The sequence below is a fragment of the Myotis nattereri genome, assembly GCF_964212035.1.
Source record: "Myotis nattereri genome assembly, chromosome: 2".
Lineage (NCBI taxonomy): Eukaryota > Metazoa > Chordata > Mammalia > Chiroptera > Vespertilionidae > Myotis > Myotis nattereri.
Window position 1 is genome coordinate 125,728,437 of NC_138076.1, and position 16,318 is coordinate 125,744,754.

Sequence of the window (16,318 nt, forward strand, 5' to 3'; positions counted from 1 at the left end):
AGGACCCCTCCCTTCCCTGTGACATTTTTATAATCCATCCAGAATGGATTGCCACTGGACCTGGAAGTAGAGGCTTGATGAATTGCCTCTTAGGAGAGGTTGAATTTATTTCCATTTTGAAAAACAAATCCTAGCAGGCTAGATTTTCCGGAGCCGGTACCAGGGCTCTTCCTCAGGCCCAGTTCACTAGAGCCAAAGACCGGGCCAGGGGCCAGGCTGTGCCTGGGAGCCGAGCAGGGTGCTTCTCGCCTTCTGGCTCTGGCTGCTTAGAGAGCATGGCCAGGGGCGCCGGCCCCGGGCAGCTGGAGTTTTCTAGCTTGATGTCTGCCTCAGTTCTCTGAGCATTCTGGTGAGGTTCTGACCGGCTTCCACCCATCTTTTTGACAGCTGTTCTCCAGAGATGCTCAAGGAAGAACAAAGACTTGGGATTAGGGTTCCCATTCGTTTGCCCAGTTCGGCCGTTACTGCCCTGCCTGGGTCAAGGTTACAAATTCGAATGCCTACAGGGCCAAGGTAACAAATGCAAGGGACAGAGGAGAAGACTGCTGGCATCGACTCTTCCTTCACCTGCAGAGCGTGAGCTCACTCAATTGTAGCTTTGATTTTAGCGCTAAACTGATTAAGAAGAGAGGCGTCTATATGGAAGGAAAACAAGGGAAGGGAAAAATCCTTTCTCTCCGCGGTGAAGCGGGAATTTCTATTTTACCTACGGGGCTGAATTCAGAAAGGTGGTTTAGGTGGGTCGAGGAAGGCAGCGAAGCCCCTTTTCTCAGGCCTCGAAGGCAGGTTCTCAGGGGCTTTCCCAGGGAAGGAAATGGAGAGAAGCGGCTAATTGCACACACATCACCCCACCTCCCCTTCCTTGGCGTGTACAGGGGGCTGTCCCTTGCAGTGGTTCTCAACCTTCCTAATGCCGCGACCCTTTAATACAGTTCCTCATGTTGTGGTGACCCCCACTTTCATTGTTACAAATTGAACATCATTAAAGCACAGTGATTAGTCACAAAAACAATATGTAATTATATATGTGTTTTCCGATGGTCTTAGGCGACCCCTGTGAAAGGGTCGTTCGACCCCCAGGTTGAGAACCGCTGCTTTAAAGGCTGCGTGCGTTTCTGAAAGGCACGAGAAGCATTCCTTTGCGGGTCCTAGGTGGACCTGGGGGCGGCGCGTGCGAGTTCACCCTGTTGCTGCTCCGCACCACCCCGAGCGGGTCGTGGGCCGCCACGCTGTTGTCCTCGGCGCTGCTCAGCTCCCGGGAGCAGGAGGCGGGCGCGGGCGTCAGGCGCGGCACGGGCTTCAGCACGACCAGCGGGTCGGCCGCCGAGTTGTCCTCGGCGCTGCGCGTGTGGCGGCGCGGCGCGGGCGTGTTGAAGTGGAAGAGCGGGATCTCGTTCCTCCGCGACAGGAACTGCGAGTAGGGCGGCGGGTTGGTGCCCGGCAGGAAGGCCCTCTTGGCCCGGCCCAGGCTGACGAGGAAGCGGTGCTGCGGCGAGTGGTACACGTCGTAGCCGTTCTCCAGCGTCTGCTGGCTGAACCGGCAGCTCTCGGGGCTGAAGTGATGCTGCAAGGCGGAGGCGGCCGTGAGCGCGGCCCGGCCCCGGCCCCGGCCCCGCCCCCGGCCCCGGCCCCGCCCCCGGCCCCGGCCCCCGGCCCCCGGCCCCCGGCCCCCGGCCCCCCGCCCCCGGCCCCGGCCCCACCCCCGACCCCACCCCCGGCCCCGGCCCCGGCCCCGCCCCCGGCCCCACCCCCGGCCCCGGCCCCGGCCCCGCCCCCGCCCCCGCCCCCGGCCCCGCCCCCGCCCCCGGCCCCGCCCCCGCCCCCGGCCCCGGTCCCGCCCCCGGCCCCACCCCCAGCCCCAGCCCCAGCCCCAGCCCCAGCCCCGCGCTCCCGGGGCGGACCCGCCTGGGGTCCCGGAGGCAGCAGGTGCTGGGAGGAGCCCCATCCCCCCCGACTACTCTGCTGGGAGGCGCATTTCACACGGCTGGGGAAGCGTGGTTTGCACCAGTGCGTTAGGCACCCACCGCAGCTCCCACCCCCAGGGCGTGGCGGCCACAGGGCTCACAGCCCCGGCCGGGAGGTGGGCGAGGGCGGACGGAGCCGCAGCGCGCCGGTGCCTGGTTCTGGAGGGAGGGCTAACTTACTAGTAAATGCAGCCTTGTCCTTCCAGCGCTCTACCTTTTTGAACCCTCTTTTGGCTGGTGGGATGGCGTTTGAAGGAGAAAGGGGATGGAGTTTGAAGGGTCAAACATAAGTGGGGGTACTCACATCAGAGAAAATGTGATTTGGGAGTTAGGGACGTGAACTTTAGCAACAGATGTCCTAGGTCTGAGCCCTCAGTCTGCCACTAACTAGGACAGGGTTTTATTGAGTGCCTGCTAGGACCTCTGCATATTATATTTAGTTTAATCCTCAGACTCCATGAAGTAATGTTTTACAGATGAGAACGATGTATATGCAGTCAACAGCTATTTGTGGTCAACAGCTATTTATGTATCCATTTAATTTTCTATATTTCTTCAACAGGTATTTCTCTGCTCTGGGTCAGATACTGTTATTGATGTTGGGACACAGCAGTAAGCAAAAGAGAAAGTCATTGCTCTCATGAAATTTCTGGTGCGTCTGTCTGTCTGCTTATCCTGAGATAAGCAGTCCCATTATTGTACCATCTCAAAACCCTTTGGGCTGTGCCTGCAACCTGTAGTTTGGGAAATCCTTTGCTTATCCGTCTGAAGGACCAGCCAGCACAGTTGGAGCAGAGAAAATTAATTAGAGAACTTTACCTAGGGGGAGCCCCACAGGGCAATGGTCCATCCCACTTTCCTTTTTCCATTCAAGGAAACTGAAGTTTGGAGGAATGGGGGCGGCAGGGGGTGGGGGGGGGGGCGCTTGACCAAGGTCAAGGAGGGCTAGTCACAGAACCAAGAAGACACTTACGGTTCCTCACCCTTCCTAATGCGCCTGATGACACGAATTGACATGGCTGACGGGCCTTTGGCTACACACAAGGTGCTGTGTTAGAGACACAGATGAAAACTAACAGGCATTAGACTACAGGCTAAGAGTTTGGGCCCCAGAGCCAGACAGGCTGGTTCAAACCCCAGGTGTATAAACCTGAGCATTTACTCCTTCTACTGAAAAAAGTACTCAGTGAAAACAAGTCATCAAGATATTCTGCAAATGGAATCTTCAAGCTATAAACGCTTATGTTCTGTCAAAAAAAAAAAAAGATAATTATTTGCAAATGGTGATCAGCACAAAAAGAAACTCACGGATCCAAAAATGTTGCCTCTAAAGTCCATGCAGAGGTATCTCCTACTCATCACTCCAGTTATCACCACAAAGCCAGCGTCCTCTGATCTGATCATCAGGGCACCTGTGGAGAAAAGCCTTCAGGTCAGACCTTGCTGTACGTCCAGTTCCCACCTTTGAGCACTTCTGGAAAACCTGCCTTCATGAGTCTTCCCTTGATTAATTTTAATGGTCATGATGATTTCACAAACCCTGCTCTTGTACTTACTTGTTCAGCCTCATTTCTTCTGACTCCTACACGCCCCCACTCTTGTTCCCTCTCCCCCAATTACCTTGCTCCTCACCCCCTTGCCGCATGGAGCATTCTGAACTCCCTGCATTCTTTCATCTGTGCCCTACACATGTTTCTCTCCTTGCCTGGGCTGTCTTTATCGTCTCCTTGCCTGGCTAATACCGCTTCATGTTTGTGTGGTAGTCACATTCCCCCAAAGCTTCTGCCTTTGTGATTTTAAAATCTATATCAAGGTGTCTTTCAAGGATCCGGGTTGCACATAGAGCCTGATTCTCCACCTGAGTAGCTGTGCAAATGTCCCTGGTACCTCAGTCAACACCCATCATGTGTCAAAAACTGTATTAGAATTGATCTTCCCTCTCTTCTCTGCTTATTGAAGTCACTCATCCTTCAAGGCCAGGCTAATCTCCCTCATCATTAATTGTTCTTTCTTTTCAGCTCTCAGCACCATGCCTATACCTCTATTGCAGCATGCATTTCATTCCCCTTGCTTTAGGGTTACATACCTAGTGTGTCCCCTAGAGGGAGCTACTTAGAATCAGATGGTTTATCTTTCCATGTTGAACAGGGTTGGATGGAATTTTTTTCTTGGGTCTTTATTGCTGTTCTTTGTCTTTTTCTCATTGGTGATGTCCCCTCAAGGTGCTGTCCCTCATGGTCTTTCAATGCCCCTCTCAAAAACTAGTTTCTGGCAAGGGCCCCAAATCCATTCACACTACCTACACCTTAAATAATTGATAACAGCTTTAGTACACCCCTCACCCACTCCCATAGAAACTTGCAATTTTAACAAGTACCAATGCCTAGTTAAAGAAAGTCTAAAGCTTTCTGTTTTGTGGCAAGGGTACAATTCAGCAAGACTTATGCCCCACATGCTGTTTAATTACCTGACATTTTCTATTGAAAATCATTTCCTTAAGTCTTTAAGGTCACTTCCATTGCCTACCACAGAATTTCCCCCTGCATCCCATTTGGCCTCAGCCCGCGGGGAGGAGCCCGGGTAGTGGTTCAAATCCCTCTTTTAGAAATGGTGTGTTCCCACTTCATGGGTTGACTTACAGCCCGTCTCCTCCTCCACCCAATGTAGGATCAATACAAGACCTCTGAGAAGAGCAGCAGCCAATTCTTAGACACGAGCTGAGAACAGACCCTGATCTGGACTGAAGTCAGAATGACGTGGGACAGAGGAAATGAGGTGGGAGCAAGCCTAGAAAGAAGAGAAGGAGGAGGCCAGAGAGGAAAGTTAATTTGATTCCAAGTTTGGCTGAAGGTTAGCCCTGAGGGAAGCTTCTGGAAGCGGGGTGGGGTATGGGAGGTGTGGAGGATATTTGCATTGCTCCATAATTGGGTCTGCCTATGTGTCTCGAATAGGTGGCTAATTTTGTGGTAAGCCCTGAGAGAAACTTAAGGAACCTGAAAGGAATAGTTCTGTCCTGATGAATTTTCTTTACATTGAGTAACTTTTTGAGTAATTGTGCGCCAAGAACTTTATGTATTTTAAATTTTCAAAACAACAGTTGTATTGTTAATATTACTAATATTGGCAGTAGCAGCATCCCATCTTGAGTGTTGTGGAAACTAAGGCAGGATTCAAACTAAGGTCAGTGGACCTGGCATCCTTTTCCTATCACCTTGTAGCTTGTCTCCAACAGAAATCATCAGAAGACAAAGTCAAGGCCCCACACAGTGGGTCAGGAAAGGAGCACCGAACTAGGAACTGGATTCCAGTCCCAATTATACTTCTTACTGACTTTGTAGCCTTGGGCAGGTCATGCTCTTGCCTCAGTTTCCTCAGTTGTGAAAAGGGAATAATAACAGCTGTCCTGCCTGCTTTATAGGGTTACAATTAGAATCTAATGGAATGATGGCTGTAAAAATGACTGCAAAGTGTTGAGCAAAGGAAAGGCATTAGACAGCATTGCCGACCTGCCATTATGACATCCTGTGCTCAGGGTCACTGTGGGCAGTGTGCATGGGACACCTGCTCCTGGTCTCCGGGGCCAGTCCCAGTAGGAATCAGCCCGCAGAGGAACAGTGAGCAGCTGGCTATGGAGGGTGCTCAGACTTGAATCAAACCAACATAAGCCAGTGGGAAAACCAGAAAATATAAGAGAAAGACTCTGTTCCCTTTGCCATTTCAGAAGGCATGTTTTCACAGTCTGCACAGATGCGAGGGCAGAATTCAGCAGAAGGAAAGACTAAACCACTGGCTGCTTGAGTCACAACCTGTTGGAGCCAGCAGAGTGAATGGACATTTCTTTTAGACACAACGGGTGGTGTGTGTGGCCCTGGAAGAAGCACAGGTTTGGGCTCATGGTATCCTCTAGGTCAGTGGTCGGCAAACTGCGGCTCGCGAGCCACATGCGGCTCTTTGGTCCCTTGAGTGTGGCTCTTCCACAAAATACCACGTGCGGGCGCGCATGTACAGTGCGATTGAAACTTCATGGCCCATGTGCAAAAGTAGGTATTTTGTGGAAGAGCCACACTCAAGGGGCCAAAGAGCTGCATGTGGCTCGCGAGCCGCAGTTTGCCAACCACTGCCTAGGTAGGTCATCTACTACCTATGTGACCTTGCGTGAGTTATTTAACTTCCTTAACCTTTCTTTTCCTCATAAGTAGCAGAATCACCTCATTTGGCTGTCTAGAGGATGCAATGCGATATTTTTATCCACTGTAAAAGCACTTTCTAAATGCTGGTAATTGTTATATTACCTCTTTGCCTCAACCTCTGCTGTTAAAGTAGAAAATTACCTGCTCTGTTCTAGTCTCATAGCCAGTAAGTGACAAGTAAGATGATCTGTGTAAAGTACCGCCAGCTCCTCAGAAGAAAGAGAAGATTTTGAAGGATGAAGGAGCCTGAGGATAATTCAACTTCAAATAAAGAAAATGCCAGCGAGGAAGGAAGTGACAGTAACTGCATCTAGGAAATGACAGTAACCAGGGGTAGTAAGCATCTTTTCTCGGCTGTTTGCACAAAGTGGGGGGTAACAGGGAGTGGGAGGGTGGCCTTGTTCATAGCAGGACAGGAGACACAGACGTCGGAGAGACTCCCCGCCATCCGTGCTGAGCCCAAAGGGAGGTTACAGAATCTTGTAGGTAGGCAAGTTCACAGTGACCAACCACCCAAAGATGGGGTGGGCACTCAGCTATTAATCAAGAATTTGCTAAAGCACAGCAATCAAATGAGACAGATTTCACTGGAAATCTATAATGACTTAAGAGGGGAAAACCCACCCACGCCTTCCCATCAGTGTACATGTGTTGCTTTACACTCATTGAGGCGGCAATTATAAATCCTGTTAATTAGTTGTCCTACCTATCCACATACGCCCATGTCTCCTCTATTCTTTTTTGGTAACATTTATCTTAACGTATGCATTTTTTTTGGTAATGCACATGATACCTGATTTGAATAGTACAATAGATTATTCAAACTAGGAAAAGTGTCTCCCACCCACCACCTTGACCTGAGTTCCCCTCCCCGGGAGCACCCTGCTTAGCTAGCAGCTATACCTGACAAAACTTTTCTGTAAAATAAAAAACCTGAAATCAGTTCAGTTTATTTTACTTCTTCTCAGTCATTCTAATTCATTCCAACTAATACTCAGTGCCTTTGCTGGGCCTGACACGAGTGGATATTTGAGGGAAAGTTCTACATTTTGGCTTGCCTGCTCAGTAGGCGGAGCCCCATACACTGGAGCACTCAGCCCACCACAGCCGGCTCACGCCAGTCTACTTTGTCATGTTCAGGAGGACTCCTTTCAGTGAAGGGGGGAGGGGGGGGGGCTCCTTTCAGTGAAGGGATTCCATAATTTTAGAGAAGTTTTATAAGCATTCTCTAATTGAATGAAGCCCTTTCCATCTATGGGAATCAGAATAAGGTACCATAAACCACGCGTGCACATTAAACCTTGCAGTGGAAGTAAGGGTGACCCTCCATGGGAGCTGCAAAAATTGTATTTCTGAGAAGTCTGGTAATAAGCTGGGAGACAGGGTGAAGTGCTTGAAGGGCCGTGTCTGCCTTTGCAGTCACAGAGCTTTGCATGATGTCAGACACATTGTAGGCTCCGCTAAACACCCCTTGGATAAAATGAGCAGCACTTTGGATGTATCAAGTATATCCAGATTTATTTCAGATTTTCGCCATTAGACTCAAACTTGGCTTCCAAGATGTTGACTCCTGAATCCTACCTTATCCTGTTGAGTTCCGGAGCCTTTTTGGTATTTGCAGAGACCTTTTCTCCCTCCTCTAATCTCTTATCACCATCCATTGAGCACTTGAAGAGATTTGAACTGTTGGTTTTGCATGTGCATATACCTTGCTACCAGGTTTAAGAACCTTTGATTCTTAGCAGAATTACTGTCTTGCACACAACAAGGCCACAGGAAAATTACTAAATAATTTAGTACAATATACAGCAAATAGTTTTCTGTAATTAAACAGACTGTGATTACTCTTCCATTCCTTTAATTTGTTCTTTAATTAAATTAGTATATATTTTTCTGTATTCTTAGAGTAATTTTTACATATTCTAGTAAAATAGAAGACCTTGTCTTTTTCAATATCCATCCGTCCTCCTGCTTCATTATTTCTTATATAGGTGCACACCAAAGGGCCCTCATATGAATCATACATAATTGATTGACTATTGTGGACTGTGATCCAACGTTCCACAAATGTAATCTTTAAAACATTCTAGTTGTCTCGTGTTGCCAAAGAGCTCCCAACTAGCTCATTTGCACTGATTTGTACTGAACTGGGTAGCTCTGAAGCGCCCGGTAACCTGTTGGATGGATGCATGCATGGATAGATAGATGAGTGCATGAATGGTTTGTGCACATGGTCAGGCCCATCAAGACAACATACCTGGATAGTCTGTCTTTTATACATTTTTCCTGAATAAATTTAAAAGGCCAGAATACAAGAAGCTCCAAGTTGGAAAGAGCCCCTGAGTTCAGCTATTTCAAGTCGGAGTTGGACACAGGCCTCTTCTTCACAACCTCCATTGCTAACTCTGCCCAAAGCTCATAAGCTAAAACTCAGTGACTATTTACCTGTCTGTCTTTGCCCTCTGAACCTCCTTGCCTTTCTTGGACTCTTTGGACAGGACAAGGGAAAGTGGCTGCTGTTGTGGGAAGAAGGACTTTAGTTAAGATAGAAGGTATTCATGCCAGTAGAAACCAGTAAACGTTACCTAGGATGGTGGCAGAATCTTCTCCCAAGGTTTAAACACACACACAGAGGCTGGATTAGCCCTCTGATCTAGCCCAGGGTCTCCCCATGTCCCTGGCAGAGGACGGGCAAAGGAGCTCCCCTTCCTCCCAGCCTGAATGAAGCCCCTACTCACTGTAGATGGTCTGATGGGGTGTGCCGTCCACATGGCCGTCCTTGTGGATCTGCAGGTGGTAGCTGTTCCTGGCTGAGGCCGTGTACAGGTGGGTCAGGCCACCCCAGCTGGAGCCGAGCAGCGGGGAGGCATTGGGATAGGCTCTGACCACACAGCACAGGGCCAGGACGCAGACCAGCAACCCAAGGCGGGCCCCTGGCATCGCTGCTCTCTGAATGGCTGGTGCGGAGTTTGAAACCTGACACTGCCTCCCTGACTCGGGGCAGCCTCTCTGGCCTTTTTCTCCTCTTCCCCCTGGTGGGTATCTGGCGTGAGGATCCCAGGCTGGATTCCCTCCTTTCCCCCTTGGGCTTTTAAAGGGTAGCAGTGTGACATCAACCAGGAAAACCTCCACTGTCCACATCCTCTGTGTTGTAATCAGCTCATTTGAAGAGAGTGCAGAGAACTCTGAGGCTCACAGAAGGCACGTCGGTTACACACACACACACACACACACACACACACACACACACACACGCACACACACACCAATTTCAAGCCAACGCTCCAAGAAGTGGATGATGTGTGGGCAAAAGTTATCTATGACTGTTGACCTGTCCCACTTCCACCAGGAAATGTGAAGGCAGCCAGCGGTTCCGAAAAAATCCAGCTTCAGTCATGCGGTCAATAGACTCCTGTGCAATTAATCTCCCAATGAGTCTACTCATTTTGGTTTTCTTGGTCCTTCCCATCCCAATCAGCAACAATGTGTCCAGTGCTTTTCTCTGTGTATAGCACAGGTGGGCATTTGGAAGGACACAGAAATAATACAGAATAGCATCAGGCACCAGGGGTCCTCTGAGACCCCCCCCCATCCCACCCCACCCCATAAAGATACAGGAACAGAGAACAGAGGGGCCTAAACCAAGGTTGCCATTGGGAAGGTTCCAGACAGGAAGAAGGAAAAGCAAGGCCTTGAGTCTCTGCTGCTCTACAAAATGAAATGCTGATGTTTGATTTCTCAGTGTCCCTGGTTGGGCTGTCTAGGGCAGAGGAGGTGGGCCATATCAGGCCCAAGAAATCATTTGGTCTGGTCCTGAAGGCAACTGCAGGCAGGACTCAAAAGTCAATAAGTCTAAGTGCCTTTTCCATAGCAACATAGTCTATATTGCTCTGGTCTAGGGCACCTGAACTGGTATTATGGCCTCTCCAATAATATGGAGACTCATTGAGAGACCTCACGAAGACCGGGAGACTGATGGCTGAGCACAGGGGTCAGAGCCCAGGAAGGTCCCAGGAGTGGGTGGCAGGCCAGGGAGTCCCCACAGTTAGTGTCTATTGGGTGCCTGGCTCCTAGGATGGGACCTTTCTCAGAGATGCTCCTCACAGGTGTGCCCTCTGGGAAGCTACACGTGATGGAGGACATCTTAGCACATGCAGCTCAACAGGGAGCAAGCTGCTGGAACGCATCCCAGAAAAACACACACAGGAGGCTGCGACTTTTCCAGTTCCCCATTTGTTGAGCGCATACCATGGACAGGCATCAGGCTGGACACCATGGTTGATTAAAGAGAGAGCAAACGGTGATCCCTGCCTCAAGGAGCTCACAGGCTAAGAGAGAAGGGAGGTAAAGATAAGTAACCACAACACAAAGCATGATGGGATGCACAATCATATAGGTGCTGGTGAAAGCGGCAGGGGGCGGGGAGGGGGTGCATATGCTATCCTACATTTGCACAAGGCTTTATAGATTACGAAGGATTTTCATGTGTACCAGCTCATTTGAATCTCATTGCAGCGCTGTGAGATAGGCACTCCAGGCATTATCAGCATTTTTATATTACACATGAAGAAAAGGTCTTGGGATTCATATGTACAAATAAATGAGATCGGACAATGTCTTCTGCTTTCCCAGATTGCTTCTCCAATAATAATCATGGCGGCAACTAACATTTATTGAGAGCTTACCAAGTGCTTTACTTGTACTAACTCAGTGAATTTTCATAATAAACCTCTGAAGAGATGTGGTTATTTCCTTTATAGTTATAGGAAACTGATGCACACAGTTTATACAGTTAATACAGGGAAGAGGTCAGATGGGTGTCTGGACAGTCTGACTCCAGCTCTCCTAAGCGCTTTGCTAGATATACAAACCCCACCAGCGCTAGGCGCCTGGTAAGGAAGTGCAGGTAGCAATGTGGCATATTCAGTGTTTCTCTAAGAAACCCAGGCCTTTACCCAGGATGTGTCTCTAAGAGGCAGCGTGCTGTCTTCCCAGGTTAGAGAGAGATTTAGGACATTAAAAGGTTTATGTATAACACAGTCTTCTTCAATGATGTTCACAGAATGGTTCACAAGCATAGCCCCTCAACTCAGTTAACTGAAGAAACAGCCAAATACAAATACAAATCATTTAGGAACATTGGCTAGTTGACAACCCTACATTTCCTCTGTCGCTTGCGAATGGGAAAGAGATTGGAAGCACCCGTGACAGTCGGTGGGCACTGAGAGCCTTCTCTGTGCAAGGGAAGGGCGGAGGGAGTTACAGGAACAAAGCAGTACAATCGTATCCTCAAAGGCTGATAATATTGAGCAGAAAAAAGAAAAACTTTGTTCAATAGAAGGCACTGAGAGAGAGGAGCTAAATTACTGGACTTTTAATAAACGCTAAGGGGGTTCAGAGAAGCAAGAGATCACTGTGGGGGGGTGGGGGGAGACACTGCAGTCAAAGAGGGCTTAAAGGGACCTGAGACTAGATGGAACCTTTATATGGACAGGCAGGGAAGGGTGCATCCCAGGGCCTGCCAGGGCACATTGGGGAGCGAGTGCAGGTGTCTTGGGAGGCGCACCTGGCCATTGGCTCTGTTCCTGGGGTGAATGGAAGGGGAAGCTCCCTCGCCACTGCAGCTGGGAAAGAGAATTGATGTGCCACTTCCCAAACCTTCCCTCCAAGAAGAAGCCCTGAATGCCCAGCAGCTGGATCTGAGGGCAGAGAACAATCCAGGGGAGTTGGTTTATTTCTGAAGGGAAAAGGGAGGGGGATGAGAGAAGAAGCATTTCCTATTTGGTGAGAGTGAAGGAGGTACAAGAACCTCAGAATAATTCTCCTCACCTGAGATATGGAAAAATTGAGAGTGGAGGGGAGGATTTGCCCAATAGCAGAACTTCCAGCTCCTGGCTGAACTGCCTAGGAGCGGATTCCAAACCTGGCCACCTGTTAGAATCACCATAGCCCCAGGACTGATCTCAGACCTGCTGAATCTGCAGGGGGCAGGCCCACTACTTGCATTTCCCCTCAAGCTACCTGGCAGGTTCTAATCCCCCACACTAGATGCCAATGACACTGAAGTATTTACAAGAAATAGCCTTTGAGTTCCAATCACAGAGTTAGTACAGAAACCAAGACCCCCTTCAGTGGTCTGCTCAATTTTCCATGCCCTGCTAGGATTTCTGGCCCGACTGTTCTGATTAAGATGTAAATGGGCCTTTCTAGCGAATTTTGGTAGTGAACACTACACCAGCACATGGTGCCTCTGAGCAGCCTCCCCCTCCAGCCCGATGGGTGTGGCATCTCCCCAGAAGCTTCTGAGAACCTTGACAGAAAGGGAGAGCCTAGAGGAAGTTGGTTCCAGTTCCTTGCACCTACAGGGCACTCATCTGTGACAATTCTGGTCAGAGGATTAAGAAACTGGTGTGCCCTTGGGAGCCAAATGAGAAAGGCTGATACCAGGTGGGAGCAGGAAGTGCAGGGAGCAGGCCAGTGGTTTGTGGTTCTGGGAAACCACTGTCCTTGGTGCCCAGGTGGCTGCCTGGCATGCAGCAGGTGGACACACCTGCTCTTCTCCAGCCGGCCCTGCAAGCCCCTGCTCTGACGGAGGAGGATTTGCTGCGGGAGCTGGGTGGAAGCCTCTGGTCCATCCCTGCATTTACAGTCAGAGAACCGAGGCTCTAAACATGGCGGGGGGACGATAGGAATCTGTATTCCCAGTCGATTACTTTCCCTTAGCTCCTGACATCCTTTTCTCAGAATCCGATCTCCCCCAGGCCATAGTCTCTCAATCTGAAGACTTTCCAACAGTTCAGATGTTCCCGTCTGGGTGTTTTTTGGGGGGATAGGAAACCGTCTTGTCTTCTAGCCCCTCCCCCAATCGTTTGCTTTGTCACCTGCTATACTTGATCATCCACCTGGGAATTACCCAACTGTGGGTGGTGACTGAAAGTGTTTAAATTCTCTGCTGGTTGGCTCATTTCTTTCTCCCTGCCTTGCTCATCATGCCCACACTGGATTAGGGAGAGACTCAAGTAAGGCAGTTGCCTTTAATCTCATATTTAATATCATATGTATGATGATGTACCTTTATATTGTGCTACCATAGGCCACTATAATATCAGTCTCACCCAAAGAGGTGTAGTCAAAAGTAAATCTAAATATATAAATAGAACCCTCATTATTCATTCACTCCAAATGAAATAAAAATGGCTTCTGTAATAGCGTCGAATCCATGCAATTGCTACGTTGCTTTTGGTGCGATCATCAGAAGCTTGTTTTGTAGGACTAAGAGGGGTCGGTGCGGCAGGTGCCTCCACTGGGAGCCCTCGTGAATGGGCGGTCACAGATGAGCTGGCGGGCAGAGGACATGAGAGAAGTCCAAGCGACTGATCTGTAGCTGCAGCCTTTTCCTTCCCTCCCAGGTCCTCAGTCCGCCTTTTTCCGCTGACACCCATCTTACTGGAACCTACTCCCAGCCTCCACCTCTACAGCCTGAGGGAGACAAGGCGACGTGTGTCCCAGGCTGGAGGAGTCCAGGCCTGTGAGTGGTTTCACAAAAGGTCCACTTTGGGTCATAAGAACAGGGTTATGCTTCTTTCACTCAGAACAAAGGCAAAGACTTAGGTCGCACTTGCAGTGGAGGCAGCGTGGGTGACACAGCTTTTGAATTAAGGGCTTGCAGCGTAAAGTTTGTCCATTGGTACTGCCCTCCCCAAACCCTGCATAGTCACACGTCCACAGGGCTCTTTGACTCCCCTTTCTTTCTCTTCAACACTCTGCCTTCAAAAAAAAAAAAATAAGTTAACTCTATGTAAATAGGGATTTTTAATTTTTCAAAATACTTTTATAATGGTATCTCACTTGTCCCTCACAGAAATGGTCTCCTTGGAGAGGGACTTTTCCAAACTGTTATTCCTACAAGTTGATATGAAATCAAGTATCCTTGTGGCTGGTCAGACTTCATGGCCTGGCACTTCATGGCCCTGGCACCCCCTCCTCAGTCTCCCCTTTGTGCCTTTCTAAGTCAGAGCCCCATCTAGAGTTTCCTGAGCTTGGGAGACCTGTAAATTCTGAGTTCATTTCCTTTCCCCTGTATTTTCTTCCCCTTCCTCTCCTGCTGACTCCCCCCAAACAGGGCGATCAAGGGGTCTCTTCCCCCACCACCTTCCTCTTAGTGTGGGTCATAGCAACAGAGACTCCTGTACCTGGATGCCGGGAACCTGGGCGTCCCTCACTGTTGCCTGCTGTTACAGTGAGGACTAATGAGGCCCGAGGTCACACAGCCATGTTAGTGGCAGGACTTAGCATTAGAATCAGGCTTCTGACCATCGGCAGGCATCCCCATCGCGTCACAACTACATTTATTCATCGCAATAAACTCACGGGAGGGAATCAGGCCCTCGTTAGTAGGCCTCATTAGTAGGTGAGTCAATTCTTCATCTGCTTTGCCTCATCTGTGCCACTTGGAACAAGGGCGGTTATGGAGATAAAGGAAATGGCATTAGGGCATGAGCCCTTTGCAAACAGATCCTTCTTTGCCTCCCTAGTATTAGCACTGACCAAGGATGGGAAAGCTTGGCTCCCCATAATTCCATTTCCTCCCACCTCAGGGGCGTTAATTCTGCTTAGGGACTACAGTGAAGGTGTGGCCCAATGATTTTGTCTCCATCCTGGATATTACCCTTGCGGTCTCCTATCGTGCAGTGGAAGAGCTGACCCAGGGCACGAGTCCTGGCAGCCACCTCTGCCCCGCTCATCTTCACCTCCATGGATCTCGTTTCTGTTCTGTGTAGAAAAAGGGAATCGACTAGAAGATGTTTGCTCTTTTCTAGGTGGAGGAAGAAGGAGCACAGTCTAGAGCCGTCGGTCGCCCCGTCTGCAGGGCCCTGCCAGGCTGCTTCCCCCGTTTCCCACTCTGTGCCTTTGACCAGCGCCAGAGGGAAGGCAATGATGCTTCCAGCGCTGGACTGTGCCCAGGGAAGGAACAATAGACACTTTGAACACACACAGCCTGCCTGATCCGATTGGTGGGAGCCCAGCCCGCCCTCTCAGGATGCCTGGGGCTTGTCACGCAGCCCACGTCGGGGAGCACACATCCTGGCTCCCACTCACCTCCTTGGAGCCTGTGACCCAGGCCAGCCCACCATGTTTGGGACTCTGCACATCCGGACCATGTTATCTCAGGATCCTGGGACTCCTTGGCTTCCCTGCCCAGCCTCCTCCCCTCCCTGTGGACACGTAGCCACCACACACTTCTCGGAGGGCTATTTCTAGCTGAGGGGCCGGTAATTCAGCTCCAGCCTGTCAAGTCAGGCCGTCTGTGTGCTGCAGCTGGGACAGGCAGCCTGACACGTTGTGGGTTCAACCGAGTGCAGGATGTTGGGGCTTCCGGAGGCAGGCATCCCCCCAGCCTGCTAGAGGTCACGGTTGATGAGACGTGGGGGTGGGGGGCAGACAGGATGCTCCCGCCACATGATTGGAAGGAGCTGCATGTCTAGGGGGAGAGGGGAGACCTCAGCCCCCTCACACCTCCAGCAGCTCCCTGCCCTCTGACTGACTGCAGCCCTTGCCCTAGCGTGAATGAATTCTCCTTAGCATAGCTCAGAGTTAGCACAGTCCTGTGGTTGAATGAAGGCCCTGGGCTAGACAGTCTGGGTCAGAAACTGAGCTATGCCCCATACCAGCGATGCCATTTTGAGCCTCACTTTCCCCATCTGTAAAAAAGGTGAAAATAATCAGACCTTCCTCATTAGATTATTGACAGGATCTAAAAGGCACATGGAATACTTCATCTCACATAAAGTGGTTACATAGCCCTGCTTGGTATATGGCCAGTGTTGATGGTCTCTATTGCTTCTTTCCCAAGCCCAGCCTCCACCCCAGCTGCAGGAGTTCCAATGTGGCTCTCACCCACTATAAGAATTCCTTATAGGTGACTTTCAGAGTGATTGTTATTTCTGATGTCTGGCACGCGTTGGTTGCTGAAGGAATGAATAAAGGAACAAATTCTTCCCTTATCTTGATATGATGGGATAGCTGACTTTGGAATGATAAAAGAAACAAAACCAAAAACCTGGGTTCAAATTCCTGCTGCACCCCATGGCTAGTGGTGTGTCCTGGCCAAGCTGGATTGTTCATTCTCGGCCCCTCCAGTCTCCTGCCCAACCTCTTCCCAAG

The 16,318-nt window shown here is 50.0% G+C and overlaps 1 protein-coding gene across 1 annotated transcript; it reads right to left on the reverse strand.

Moving 5' to 3' along the window:
- Window positions 1–1,096: 1,096 nt before the first annotated feature.
- On the reverse strand, window positions 1,097–9,094 carry FGF23 (fibroblast growth factor 23; the record flags this gene model as incomplete). The annotated part of the gene is made up of 3 exons (XM_081082483.1): window positions 1,097–1,564; window positions 3,273–3,376; window positions 8,893–9,094. The coding sequence occupies 3 exons, from the start codon at window positions 9,092–9,094 to the stop codon at window positions 1,097–1,099; spliced, it is 774 nt and encodes a 257-aa protein (XP_080938609.1).
- Between the last annotated feature and the right edge of the window lie 7,224 nt (window positions 9,095–16,318).